Source organism: Macaca mulatta, chromosome 18 (genome assembly GCF_049350105.2).
Source record: "Macaca mulatta isolate MMU2019108-1 chromosome 18, T2T-MMU8v2.0, whole genome shotgun sequence".
In the NCBI taxonomy this organism is placed as follows: domain Eukaryota; kingdom Metazoa; phylum Chordata; class Mammalia; order Primates; family Cercopithecidae; genus Macaca; species Macaca mulatta.
Genome location: NC_133423.1, coordinates 3795010 through 3808974, shown reverse-complemented (window position 1 = coordinate 3808974; position 13965 = coordinate 3795010). Strand labels below are relative to the sequence as shown.

General features: G+C 50.8%; 1 protein-coding gene across 2 annotated transcripts in view; it reads right to left on the bottom strand.

The window, feature by feature from the left end:
* Window positions 1-13965, bottom strand: part of MBP (myelin basic protein) — a 154022-nt gene that overhangs the window by 26424 nt on the left and 113633 nt on the right. Inside the window, exons 4-5 of one of the 2 annotated variants that reach the window (XM_015122215.3) lie at window positions 12857-13293; window positions 6007-6084 (exon numbers count right to left, since the gene is read on the bottom strand). In XM_015122215.3, the coding sequence (XP_014977701.1) occupies window positions 6007-6084; window positions 12857-13293 (515 nt within the window). The remainder of the gene's footprint in view (window positions 1-6006; window positions 6085-12856; window positions 13294-13965) is intronic. The other variant, XM_015122218.3, reaches the window with a different exon arrangement.

Sequence of the window (13965 nt, the reverse complement as noted above, 5' to 3'; positions counted from 1 at the left end):
TCCGACCGTGAATGGTGGGCCGTGTGTCTCCCTTACTCTTACTCCCCATCCCCCTGACATCACAGCGCTCTGGCAATTCCAGGAAATCACAGAACACTGTGGTTCTCCTTCAATACTAGTTAAACACTAGTTACAATACTAATTAAATAATAGCTTCCTCTGAAAAAAAGCATGCCCATTTCTGGTCAAACAGCTCCCACCATGTGTCAGGAGAGTATAATCAATTTTTTTTTTTTTTTTTTCCAGCAAGGTCAGGGCATTTTGGATTTTGCAGTCTGGAGAGAATTCTTTTTTTTTTTTTTTTTTTTTTTTTTTTTTTTTTTTTTTTGAGACGGAGTCTCGCTGTGTCGCCCAGGCTGGAGTGCAGGGGCGCGATCTCGGCTCACTGCAAGCTCCGCCTCCCGGGTTCACGCCATTCTCCCGCCTCAGCCTCCGAGTAGCTGGGACTACAGGCGCCCGCCACCACGCCCGGCTAGTTTTTTGTATTTTTAGTAGAGACGGGGTTTCACCATGTTAGCCAGGATGGTCTCGATCTCCTGACCTCGTGATCCACCCGCCTCGGCCTCCCAAAGTGCTGGGATTACAGGCTTGAGCCACCGCGCCCGGCCGAGAATTCTTTTCTGTCTGAACGACAGATGCGGTTTTGCCTGTGTTTCTGCCCTTTGCTGGGTTGAAGATTATATTTATTCCTGAATCATTGGCTCGCACGAGTTAATGAAAGTCGCGGGCATTTATTTTCTTTATAGAAAGCTGTGTACCATCCAGAATAGCGGGCTTTTCTCTAAGTCTGAAAAAATCCACAGACATGCCTTTAGTTCTGATGCAGATTTCAGGTAACCTGAGGCTGTCCAGGCGATATAGCTCCTTGCAGATACTGGGATCGAGAGCGCTGCAGGGCGGTGGCCACTGGCGACCGCGACCTGTGTGTGGTTCCCCTCCTGGTGCTCTCCTTGGGGGGCTGTTGACTTGCCCCATGACAGGAAAATCAGTGTTTCTCCTCTTAGCGAACTGTGAGGCTGGACACAGAGATTCGGATACTGCTTTTGTAGATGTGGTCAGGGCGTATCTGGTCGTGTTTTCTCTCCCATGTTTCATGGGGAGGTGAGGTTCCTGTGGCCTCCTTTGGGCACCTTTGCCTCTGTCCCCTGGTGACACGGGGGTCGGCATCAGAGGCCTCTTGGCACGAAACCTCGTGGGACCCACATCGGGGCTCTGGCTCTGGGCACAGAAGGGCACAAAAGTCAAAGGTCGGCAGCCTGTGCTTCTGCCATTAAGTAAACCCTTTCAGTGGCTGCATTTTTCTCATCTGGGTTTAATCTCAGAGGGGAAGAGTTTTGATGCCGGGTTCCAGCTTCCTCATCCTGGTGAGTGTGCTGAAGAGGGAGAGGCAACGGAGGTGGACACACAGCACCTGTCAGAGCTGAGAGCTGCTGTCAGATTGGCGAGGAAGTCCTTAAAATGGCTGTGTGCTTTCCTCCGGGTGGCTGTGCTGTGGCCTCTCTGGTTAGCACCTTGATGGCCGCTCGCCCCCGGGTACCATTTTGCCACGGCGTCTCCATGCAGGAGCACACCCTTGATGACCACAGCTCCGGGAAGCAGGGTCTCTGTTCCTCGTCCCGAGAGACCCACGGAAAAAATTCCCCTTCCCCATGGCAAGAGAGAGTTCTCTCCCACAGGGGGGCTCCGAGACGGCTGCTTCCCAGACGCAGATGACTTGGAGCTGACGGCCAGAGGGTGAAGTTCTAGTCCAGCTGCCCCGACCACGGAGCTTTTGAGGCTTGATTGCCATTTCCTTCTAAGAATGGTGGGAGCAGGGATTGATGTGGGGTTAACCACTGTGACTTTCATTTTACAGTTTTGGAAACTAAGGCCCCAGCACAGAAACAAGGAGGACCCAAAGCTGTAGCCTTGAGGGGCAGAGGGACTGGGGCCACCAGGGTTTTTAGAGCCAGTGCTGCTCTCCCCAGCAGCTCCGAGGGTCACCAGGCCGCTTCCAAAATTGAACGAGTGTGCAGCAGCACTGGGGCGGGGTTACGGTGACTCAGTGTTTTCAGAGGACGAGGCTCCTAGGGGGCATTTGCATTGCTTTTCTCGCTCGATCAGCACAACGTTCCACAGCATCTGCAGGACAGGTGATGCTTTCGCCACCGTTGCTGTTTTACAGGAGAGGGAAGGAAGCTCAGAGAAGACAGACACCTGCCCCAGGTCCAGGGCTGTGACGTGGTGCCATGAGACCTGAGCCAAGCATTTTTGGTTCTTAATCCTGTGCTTCCCATGGCACAAAATGTTTTGCCTCCTAAACGCCAATGTGCTGGGTGATGGTGGATTCGGGGGCAGGGCAGGTCTTTCCAGAAGCCTCCGTGGGTGCCAAGGCTGAGGGGTGGACAGTGTCCTCCCAGGCAGGCCAGGAGCACGAGGGTCTGCGAGAATGAGGCAGAAAGGACGTCCGAGGACTTGGAGACGGCGGCTGCTGGAAGCCCAGAGCAGCCCCGTCCTGCTCAGGTCAGTGTCCTGGGCCCCAGGCTGAGCCTGGAGCTTGGAGGAGCTGGCACCATTGGTGGGGCCGAGAGGAGCCGCCCTGCCCAGGGCCACCTTTCCAGCTGCACCACAGGTGCCCTCACTCCAGCTTCCAGCGCAGGCCCAGCACCAGGTTCCAGGGACCTGCAGCGCCCGATGGACAGGCAGGCGGGAGGCAGGGGCTGTGCAGACAGAGGAACTGCAGAGAACAGTGGGTCTACTTCCCACGTGGCCATTACCGGTCGTGTGTGTTGCTCCTCTCGCCTCGGAATCCTGGCTTCTCCAGCTTGCTTTTGGGTTCTCAGATGTCACACTATTCCCCTCCTGTGCTCCTGCTGCCCGCCTTCCAGTCCTCAAAGGCAACAGCCCAGTCAGCCCTGAGAGCACCGGTGTCCCCAGGAGTCAGGGAGCTGGGAGCAGGGTCCCACTCTGGAGGGGGCACCGCGGCACGGGAGCAGGTTATTCTTTGCCTCGTCGTTGCCTGATTCATAGCTGGGGTGTCTCCCTTACCCTCCCGGTGTGTTTGCACAGAGAGGGAGAGGGAAGAGGAAGGGAGAGAGAGGAAGAGGGAGGGAGAGAGAGGAAGAGGGAGGGAGAGAGGGAGAAGCAGACAGAGAGACAGGGAGGGAGAGGACACAGGGTGAGGTGGACCCAGGCAGAGACCCTCTGGTCAGCTGAGAGCATGAGTGCTGTGGGCGTTTCTGAGTCACAGGGCAGGGAGTGCTTGGTTCTGACTCTGCTGGTTCCTGGCACTTCTCAGCCTGAGCCTTCCACCCAGCTGCTTCTGTCTCCATTGGGAGCTGATTCAAGGGTCCGTTGTCATGGAATCCCTGTATTTAAAAATCCCTCTGTATTTTAAAACCATTTAGTGCCTCCAGCCTTGCAATTCCTTCCTCTGTGGCTGGTGCCTTCCAGCCACTTTCTTGCAGTAACAAAGCATCCCAAAGTACCAGAGGAAGACATTCAAACTCAGAAGCTCCTTCTCAGAGATGAGAGAGGGAAGCTCCTCGCTTATTCTTCCACTCAGTATGCAAGTGGCATGGGCTTGCCACTGTCTTCGAGCAGGGGCACCCCTTGGGGCTCTCAGACCAGCCTGCCTGCCTGTACACCTCCTGCAGAGACGGCCTCTGTGAGCCAGGCATCGCCGGCCCCTGCTCAGGCGGCTGGAGGAGAACTTAAGGCCTCTAGCACACAGCCCTGGGAGGGTTCTCTGTCCGTCACGAGCAACGCTGGGAGCCCACACAGCCTGCCCAGCCTCTAGTTTCAACTTACGCTTATCTTCATTTTCCCTTCACTCCATAGACATGTAAATACCACACACACACCCCTACTGCTTTTCCTGTCTGGACCAGAATGGGGTGTCCACAAGTACACAAGCGTGGAGTGCAAGGAGCCGAGTCGTGGAAGCCTGCAGGACTTTCAATGACCTTGCCCTGTGTGCACAGGAGTGAGGCGCGGTCTGGCACATGGACAAAGCATTATGCAGAGAATTTACTTATCTTTGACCAGGTTTTTAAAGGTACATGCAAAACCTGTCCAGGATGAAGCTGTGGAGAACAGAAGGGCTGCTTTTCCCTGCTAAAGAGTTTTTTTTAGAAGAGGAATGAAGCATTCTGTTGAATTTCTTACTATGATCTGGATACAGAAGCCCAGGACTCTGATCCTCTCCACTCTGCTTGGCAACAAGGGGTTTCTGGCAGAGGCTGCATCTCTCTGTGGCCAGGGTCCACTGAGGACAGCACGCCTCTCGCAGAGCAGGAAACGGGGCAGGGGGCAAGCTGCTACCTGCCAGTGCGTCACACACTGGGTGCCGTGCCACCCTTAGCTCAACCCTCCCACACATCAGATATTCCTACCCAGAGTTAAAATCCTCCTTCTCACCAGCACTGCTCTCCAGGGCGGGGCTGGGTCGGTGCCTCCCAGGCAGGGGCAGGTGCTTGCAGCCCTGTCCTGGTCTCAGTGAAGCCCAGGTGGCCACAGCCCCAGTGCATCCCAGGGAAGAGGCCTCTCCCAGAAGGACAGGGGACCCTCAGAAACTGCCTGGGGGTAGTGCTGGTGTTTCCCATCACCAAGACAGCCCTCGAAAATCAAGCGCGGCTTCACAACTAGGGCACGATTCACGTTAAACAGACTCTCAGGATGGGCGTCCAAACCATCGAGACCCCCTAGGGTGCACGGTCGCCTCCTCCCCTGTGGCTTGAGGAAGAAATCCTTCTCCCCAGCCGCAGCCGCCAGTCACTCCGAGTCCCACGACCATCGTGGGGCTCTCACCTGGCCCTTGTCTGGTCCTGGCTCCCCCAGGGCCCTTCTGCCCCCAAGCCCTGGCTTCCTCTGCTGCACTTTCAGCCACTGCCCTGGACTGGCCATCCTGGGGCCAGCAGGCACATCCTCATTCCTCATAAACCCACTCCTGGACGGCGGCGGCGCAGCCCTGGACACCCAGACACTAGCATGACGTCTGACATGCAGCCACACCTGGCGGACGCTTCCCCTTCAGGGGCTCCAAGTTTTGGCACCCGCAGGCGTCCTGTCCCCCATGCTCCTGTGCTCCTTGCTCAGTGTAAATGGTCCCACCTTGCAGGCCTCTGAAGAGGGGTACCCCAGCTCTCCCTCACACCGGGTGCTCCATTGAGCACACTCGTGAAATGTTCTCGCTATTTAAGTACTTGAGCACATGTTTCCAATCTTTTGCATACGCCCACGCTTAAAAAGCCAGGTGCCCAGGTGCGGACGGTGGTGGCTTGGATCTGGAAGGGGGCCCAGTGGACGCAGGTTTGTGGTGACCGCTCCTACTGTGCAAACAGCAGCCCTGCTCATGGTGACGTCAGTGCCAGCTCTGGGCTTGTCCCCTTCCCCTCCTGGCTGCCCTCTTCTTTGTGATTACTCCTGGCACCTATGTGCTTTGAGAAGCTGTGGCAGCCACACAAGGAGATGAGGACAGGCCACACTGATAGCCCACTTCCTACACAGAGCTCAGCTGGGCCCAGGTGAGGACAGAGCCCAGAAGGACCAGACGTCCCAAGGACACTCATCGTTTAGAGCTCAATTCCACCCGTGTGTATAGTGCGTGCTAAATGTCTGCTAGGCACTAGTTTTCAAAGTACACTCAGGCACAGGTTTGCATGTGGCCATGGTCCAGGCCAGCCCTCAATACCAGAGCCACTCCCAGGCCCCTCCACGCGCTTCAGGTCTCGGCAAAGTGAGGCAGACCCTGTCACCAAGGCTGCCCATCGTCCTGAGCTGACAGCCATGCCCTTTGCGAAGGAGTCCCTCCAAGGATTCAAAGGCACGTCCTCCATGTCTTTTCCTGCAACTGCTTTCTCGCGGGGGAGGCCTGCCCCTCCGCGTTGACGGCCTCACAGATGCCCCCGAGGCTGGGGGTGGACCCCTGGCAGTGACACTGCCTGGCCCCGAGGGACAGTGGCTGAGAGCTCAGGCAAGGGCAGGTCACCCCTGGCCCCGATGGGTGGGGACCCGCCGGCATCTTACCTTGTACATGTTGCACAGCCCAGGCTGGCTGCGGGCATGAGAGGGCAGAGGGCTCCGGCCCGGCTTTAGCCAGGGTACCTGCCGGGGGACACAGAGCGAGCTGCATGAGTCCGGGTGGGCGCCGCCGGCAGTGCCCCAAAGTCCTCCAGCAAATCTCCTCTAGAGCTGGCTTGGCAAGAACCCAGAGTGAAGAGGAGTGAGCAGGCGGTGGAGGATGAAGGACGACAGTGAGCAAAGAAGGCGTGTGCAGATGATGGATGATGGACGGACCAGCAAGAGGTGACGGGAGGTCAGAGGGCAGGCATGCGCCCCGAAGGACTCAGGAAATAGAGAGCAAAAGGAAAGTTTAGGGAAGAATTCTCTCCTCCAAAGTCTATGCTGAGGCCCTATATCAAACAACGGGACCAAGTGTTCTCAATATGGCAGAGGCACCAGCTGTGAAAGATTTCTAGGCTCCAGGGCGGAAGGCATTTCCCAGGCCGGAGCAAAGTGCACTAAAAGGGTTTTTTGACGTCTCCCGTGGAACGGATAAAGTTTACATTCCACTTTCCTTGTAGAGTTGTATTTTTACAGCAAGTGTGTTAGCTTCTGCATTGGATTTACAAGTTGAAACTGTTCCTGCTCTATGAAGGTTCAGTGAACCGAAGACCGACCTTTTCAGATTTTCTGCAGAGCATAAGGAAATAATTTTAGAAGCAAGTGTTCAAAGTCACTTGAGCCAATTGCTTAAAGTTGATTTTCTTGCTGACATTCTTCCTTGCTGCTGGTGTAGGTTAGGAATTTAACACAAGTAGGAAGTTAATCTTCCTCGGCGGGAGCAGGAGCTGTGCACTCACCTGAGCTCTGTGGTTACAAATCTTCCTAAGTAGCATTTGCTTCTAACTTAATGTATTCTCTTTGTCAGTTACACGAGAGTATCTGCTATATCAATGAACTTTGAGGGCCGCAGCTGAAAGACTATTATAGGACCAAGGTAAGTGCCCTGCAAGAAGTGTCTATTTGATTATCCGCTACAGCAAAACGAAGACAGAGAAAAGAAGAGAAAGAGGAGACTTACAGTGGTCAAGAGATGAAATCAGTGTCATAGGTTTCAGGAGATGTATTGGCTGCAGATGAAATGGATTCGTTTAACCAGGTTAGCAGCTGAGTATGCGTGAGAGTAGAGTAGTTCCGACACTGAAGAATGTGAGCACATTCTAGAAGTATTATGGAAAGTAAACACACTGGGGTTTTCAGAGGCAAATCTGTGGTGAGTGTGTGCTTAGCTGTATGTCTCATAATGGATTCTCCCTGCATGAGAGAGGCTATTTCTATATTAGCAGGAATTTCTGGTGACTTTAATTTATGATATTAAAGAGTAAGTAAATTGAGTATTTACTTTAGAGGATGTCTCCGTGGACAAGCTTGTGGGAGTTGCTGTGTTGATGAGACTCGGCTGTCCCGGTAAGCAGTGACTCTCATCAGCTGGCGTCCATGAGCGTGAGCAAATGCACGCTCTGCACAGGGGCCACCACGCAAAGAACTTTCTATTGCTTTTCCCTCCATCTCCTACAATGGCTCTTCTTCACGAAGGGGATCATCGCTGTGAGACATGTTCTCGTGGCTCTGGTGGGCTGCTATGAAGCCCCTCCACCGACTCCCCTTCTACCCATGGGGAAGGCAGGTGACGGGGGTAGGTATAAGGCGTCCCACTGATGGTTTTCAGGAAATGCAACCTGTGGCCCCAGCTGCCTGCCACTCCCAGAGCCAGGAAGAGGGGGGACAAATGCAAGGGCCAGAGAAGACGAAAGGCAAGAATAACCTCTTAGGAGAAATTGTGTGTGCTAAGAGTCTGCTTTTCTGGGGCTCCCTCAAAAGAGTTCGGTGTTCTTTAGCTGTTTCTCCTTTTTTTACTACCTTTTTATGAAGTAGGATGATTTCAGAGCATTAGGAATGTGCTGATAGACATGAAGGAAAAGACTTTACAAAAACATTGAATCAGGGTTTGATAGGAAATGTCCACAGTTCTCAAATTTGAATCAATATCTAAGTGATTTTCCTGAGTGCTACTGTGTGTTTTTTTTCTAAGGATGATCTATTCCCTCTGATGTCAAGCCAAGCTCCTAATTCACCGATCAGAATTGCCTGTTATCAAATGTCCAGACATTTTATCAAAGGAAAATCAATAATGAGAGAAATGAATGCTTTAAAATGCAAATGAGTTTAAAGGGAGGAGTTGGGTTAAGATGAGGGTCTGATGGACATGAAAGGCGGGACCACATCCAAGCCAATCACTTATCTTTACTCTTGTTTCTAATTTCTCAAGGACCCCAAGTTTCACCTTCATCTCATACACATTATCATCCTTCAGAGCGCCAGCACCATCCCCTCATTTCAGTGTCTCGAGGTTCCCATGACCCCCCCTTGTGTGTGAGCTCCCAGGGGGCTCTGTGGGTACTGGCACCCGTGTGCACGTTCATTCAGGAAGTTCTGGCGGAGTGGGATGTGTCCGTGACAGCACCGGCCAGTGGGGTCTGCTCAGCATCCACCCTGCCCTAACATTCGCGGGAGGATGCTTTGAGAGAAACAAGAAACTTCAGGCAGAATCAGAATAGTCATCACAGAAAGACCAGCACACCGAACTGTCAGGGGAGAAGAGAGTCCAATGTCTTTGTGTAGTAAAAGCAGACGAGTGAGCAACTGCGACCTTCCCGCACAGGAGCTCGGGTGCTCAGACTTACCTGCCAGCTGTGTCACCAGGCCACAGAAATGCCAGCAACGCAGCACACTGATGTAGGGAGGGCAAACCAAACACAACTTAAAAAAGTTCACATGCAATTAGTACACTGTCCTTGGTCTGTTAAACTGTTTAATGAATGCATAAAAAGGCAGAGAAATATATAAAGCAAAAAGCTCATAATAAAATGAAATCATGATACAACCACCACAAGCAATTACCATCAGATACATTACCATGATTTACAAATGTATCGCTTATACAGAGGAGGCTGCCACGTCACTGCCAGTACAGACATATCCCGTCTAATTAACTATCGTCTATTCATACAACAGCCACAACTGCAGCTCCTGAGACCACAGAAGGACACAGTGAGCAGCTGGCGACCGGGCCAGGGTAGCCTCCGATTAATAACTGATCAGGGTAATGAGACTTCGAGAGGAATGCCTATAAGAAATCTCAAAAGGTATTTGGGTGCAGAAACAAATGCACCCTCCATTTTTGGATTTTCTCTAGAAGAATCTCTGGCCAAATCTCTTATCCAATGGAGGCACTGGGTGGCCGGATCAGTTGCCACACATGCTCATGATGAATGAGACTGAATTTGGTTCTGGGTGCACATCGTGCTCTGGGGAGGGTGGACGCCCTGTGTGTTTCTGCCCTCCGTGCTGTCTACTGTATCCTTCATGTGTCTCCAAATGGTACACGCCTTGTGGGATTACAGAACACAGCTACAGAATTAGGATCTCATGTTAACAATGAGGAATTAGGTTACTGTAGAACTAAAACATGTTTAATGAAATTAAAACGCAGTGGAAAAAAAATCAGGCAGCAGAACATTCTGATTAATGTACAGGGCTGACTATACCCCACAGCACTGGATGACAAACAGTTCTTCTCCTACACAGTCACAATTAGAGGCATGGAAGTCATACTGAATGCTGAATAGAAGAATGCTGAGAAGAGCAGGTTGATAAATGAAGGTTTTAATGTAAAACAGAAAAATAGACAAAATCATCAGTCAGAAGCTAGCTTTCAAAAAGCTCCCTAAAAGTACACAGCACGGAGAAGTGGGGGACTCGGATGTCCTGGCTGCTTTCTGTTTTGGGAACCGTCCCAGTGGCACATCACTGTGTCCAGCTTAGGTGTTTTGTGAAATCTTACTTCCTCCACAGAAAAAGGAAGGAACGGTTTCCAAAGCCAATGTTTCCAGGCTCTGCCTCGTGACACTCAAGTGGCCTCAGATATGAGCCCTGGCACAGGAGGGATGCTGGGGAGGTCACTTGGAGAGAAGCTGCCGGGCCAAGCACACACCAGTCTTGACCCTAAGCGCCCACCCGTTCCTCATGTGACCCTGACATTCTGGGGAACTGGGAAACCTGTTCTTTCCTCTTACAACAAAGGAGCACGTTCTCTGTGAATGCACTTTTCATTTACGGCTCTCAAAAGAATATGCCTCCTCAAGGAATTTTTAATGCACTTTTCTTGAATGTCAGCTCCCAGCAACACCGGCGTGGGTGTTGTTAGGGCATTCCCGGGCTCAGGGGCGGCCGCTCCAACATGTGGTACCAGTGGCCACGTGCCCTCAATGGGAGGGAGGAAGAGCTCAGGAGGGTGGGAGGGGGACAAACAGCCCCTTTTATAGGGTCATGGGGAGCTCCGTTCAGAGTCTGGCAGGAATCTGCCAGGAAACCTTGCTCTGGACGGGAAGCAGAACTGTGTGCGGGGCAGGCTGCCGTGGTCCTGAGAGACAGGGCTCGGGCCTTCCACTCTCCCGTTTTCACACCTCTTCGGTCTATCGCAAGGACCTTCCTAGCATATAAAAACGGGGGCTCTCCTGATTTGTAAACAGAGCAACAAATAAAAATAAAAACAAAACCAAAAATTCCTCCATGGCAGCCCACACCAATGAATACCCCAGATTTTTAGGGCCATTGTGGGTTTGTAGCTGGGTGTCGAGAGTTCAGCTTTCATCTCCCGTGTTTACGACATTTTGTGATAAAACAGTTGAGTGGAACAAACGCACATCCCCACCGTGTGCTTTCCACCGGGACACCTCACAGGTTGCTGTATGATCACACGTGCAAATGTTATTTTTTTTTTTTTTTTGCCTTTGGCATCAAAGGGTAAGCCTGTTCATTAAAAAATCTTCTATATTCAACACTCAGTAGTGAAAAGAATTGACACTTCAAAATTCCTAAAGCAATTACGTGAAAATTATTTTTATTTTTTAAATTTTTGAAAGTGTTTTGATTTTTCTGGGTCCTTGAAAAGTGGGCAGCCCTGTTTTGCAAAGAGATGGACTATTTCTGAGACTAGAATGTTTTCTTTGAAAATATTGAAGAGTATAAGAGATTTAAGACAATAAAGGCTGTAATCTCACCATAAAGGGAGAAAAACATCTATGTGTTTCAATAGCCTTTTGAGATAAAGTCACAATGATTGATATCAATGCTTTCACCATTTTATTTCAACTTAAACCAGTATCACTGACATGAAGCTTGTTTTACAATACATACTATCCAGCGATTTCATCTTTTCTGTATAGTTTAAGTACTTTTTTTTTTTTTCTGTACCTTGAAGTAAGCAGAATAGTTCAAGCTTTCAAAACCGGTGATGCTGTATGTGTGAGGGGGGCTTAGCATAATAGCACACTTCACGAGGCAACCCGAACCATACCTATCTGGTGTGGTTTGATAGCTGGGCTTGCAAAAGTGCTTCCAGTTGAGATTAGCATTAGAAATAGGTTGGAACACCAACATTTCAGGATGAGGGAGGACTGCCACAAAGGAAAAGAAAATGTCTACAAATACCCTGAAAGAACTAGCCAGAATATGAATTCCTTGAGTATCTAAGATACACCAAATGTCATTTACAAATACGTCATGGCAAGCGTCACAACCTGAAATCTCAACGCAGACCAGATGGTAGAGAAGTTAACAGTTGCCTGAAACTTCCATGTGCTTTCATGCCCACAGGAAAGGTAAAACTGACATTTGTTTATCTTCAACAATTTCATGATCAATAAAGAATTTCAGTTGGAGACTAAAGCAAATTTTAGAAACTCCTTAACTCCAAGTTGCCCTATGGTTTTTATGATTGCGTGTTATCAGAATGAGGCGTTGTGTTCCACACGTTATTCAAAAGCCTTTTACGCTCCCACAAGGCCTTCCGGAATTCCAGAGTCAGCCCTGCGCACAGGCAGAAAACCAGCTGCATCTTACAGGTTGTGAGAGAACGCCCAATACACTAGGGACTTTTTTGGGAAAAACTTCTCTCTCTCCAAAATTACACAACCACCAAACACTCTAAGCATCACGTGAAATGCTGCATTTGCAATCCGAATGGCACTCAGGGACCAGTGCTTTGATGAACCAGCAGCAACACGTTCGCCACTGACAATCAACTGCAGAAGCCACTCCTAGACGCCGGACCCCACGGCAGAGTTTTTCCTTTTTTTTTTTTTTTCTCTCCTTGTAATACATTTTTATCCACAGAACATTTGCTTTTAAATAAAGAAACCTCTAAGACTCTGTATGCAAATTAATGGAATCACAAGATAATAAAGCTTTGATTCAGAGACACTCATTTATCCCTCCACCCCTTCCACTTCTCACACCAGAGAGAAAGTCTGCTCAAGGCGGATTTAAACTGAGGACTTTGTTCAAAAGTCTTCCTCAATCTTATGATTGCTGCAACATGAAGCCAGCAGCACTGACTCCTGGAAAAAACAAGCATAACCCGGGCTGAACCCCAGCGTGTGGGCTGCAGAGGCAAATCAGTCATAAAGTCTGCAAGCGCACACCCCCAGAGACCCCGAGAATGTGGCTGTCTTTCTGCAATGCCCATGTCCGGGCACCCTTGGACATCCAGAATTCAGCATGTCCTTACATTCCTGAGCCACACCCCGGCCGTCATCCCTTGTGAGGAAGAGAGGGGGTGAGTCAAATGAAAACGTCTTAAGCAGCCACTCAGGCCCACACTCTTGGGCTCATATGCGTTCTCCAGCGTGGAACGAGACCTTAGACGGCAAGAGGCTACATGCCAGTTCTTCCTCTAATGGCTTAGTTCACCTACTGATTTCTCCTTTGCTTTTCCATTTAAACTAAAGCTCCTCTACTCCTCAGAGCTCACCTTGCCAGAGCCCCGCTTGGGCACACCCCTGTCACCGCCAAAGAAGCGCCCAATGGAGTCAAGGATGCCCGTGTCTCTGTGCCTTGGGAGGAAGCCATGCCTGGCATGGTCCATGGTACTTGCTGTGGCCAGGTACTTGGATCCGTGCCTCTGGGAGGGTCTCTTCTGTGACGCCATCACATCTAGGCTCTCGGAGGTGGCTGCACTGTCTTCTTGGATGGTCTGGAGCTCGTCGGACTCAGAGGGCCTGTCTTTGAAGGTGTTGTCCTCCCTCCCCGGGGCATCTCGGGAAAAGAGGCGGATCAAGTGGGGGCGGCTCCCTGGGTCAGCTGGGTGGGCATCCTGCCAGGCATTCTTCGGGTCCGCTGTGCGCTTGGAGTCAGTCACCGCTGTGTCCTGAGAGGAGGTCCCATTGTTCTGGTTCGCATCTGCCTCTCCTGCAAACAACAATGAGATATGAATACGGCCTGTGCAAAGCTGAGCACCGGACAAAGCAGCTTTCTTTCAGGGGTCTTGACCTAGCTGTCTCCTATAAAACCCACAGAATATGTGCAGTCCTCATAAAGCCTTTGGCCTAGGATGGAGCTAACCTGGATGGAGCAGGCTTATTGCAGCTCTGTGTTTCAGAAGGTCCTGGGAATTCCTCAGTTATTCAAGATTTGGCACCCTGGGTAAAATGCACCAAGGCTTCCCGATGAAGTAGGAGCACGCAGAGCGGCCACATCAGCATTTCTTCCTGGGTGCTGCCATGGCTGCTCCTGGAGAGCCCCAGATGTGCAGGCACCTTCACGGGACATGGACTGTTTAAAAGGCCACTGGTGCATAAGTTAAATATGTAAGGATCATTTATTTCACAAAAGGTGTTTTTAGTTTTCTTGGCAGAAGCAAAACTTGCCACGTCTTTTTGCAATCCATGCATGAAAGAAGTGGGGCATTTAGAATTTTTTCAATCCCAGATTCCACAGGAGGCCTCTCACAATAGAGAACTGCTTATTCAGGACATTTTGACTTGGCTTCTCCTCTGGAAGCAGAAACAATTAGAAATCTGAAGTGGGATTGAGAAATCTCATGTTGTATACGAGCATCTCATAGCTTTCTCCAAAAAACAC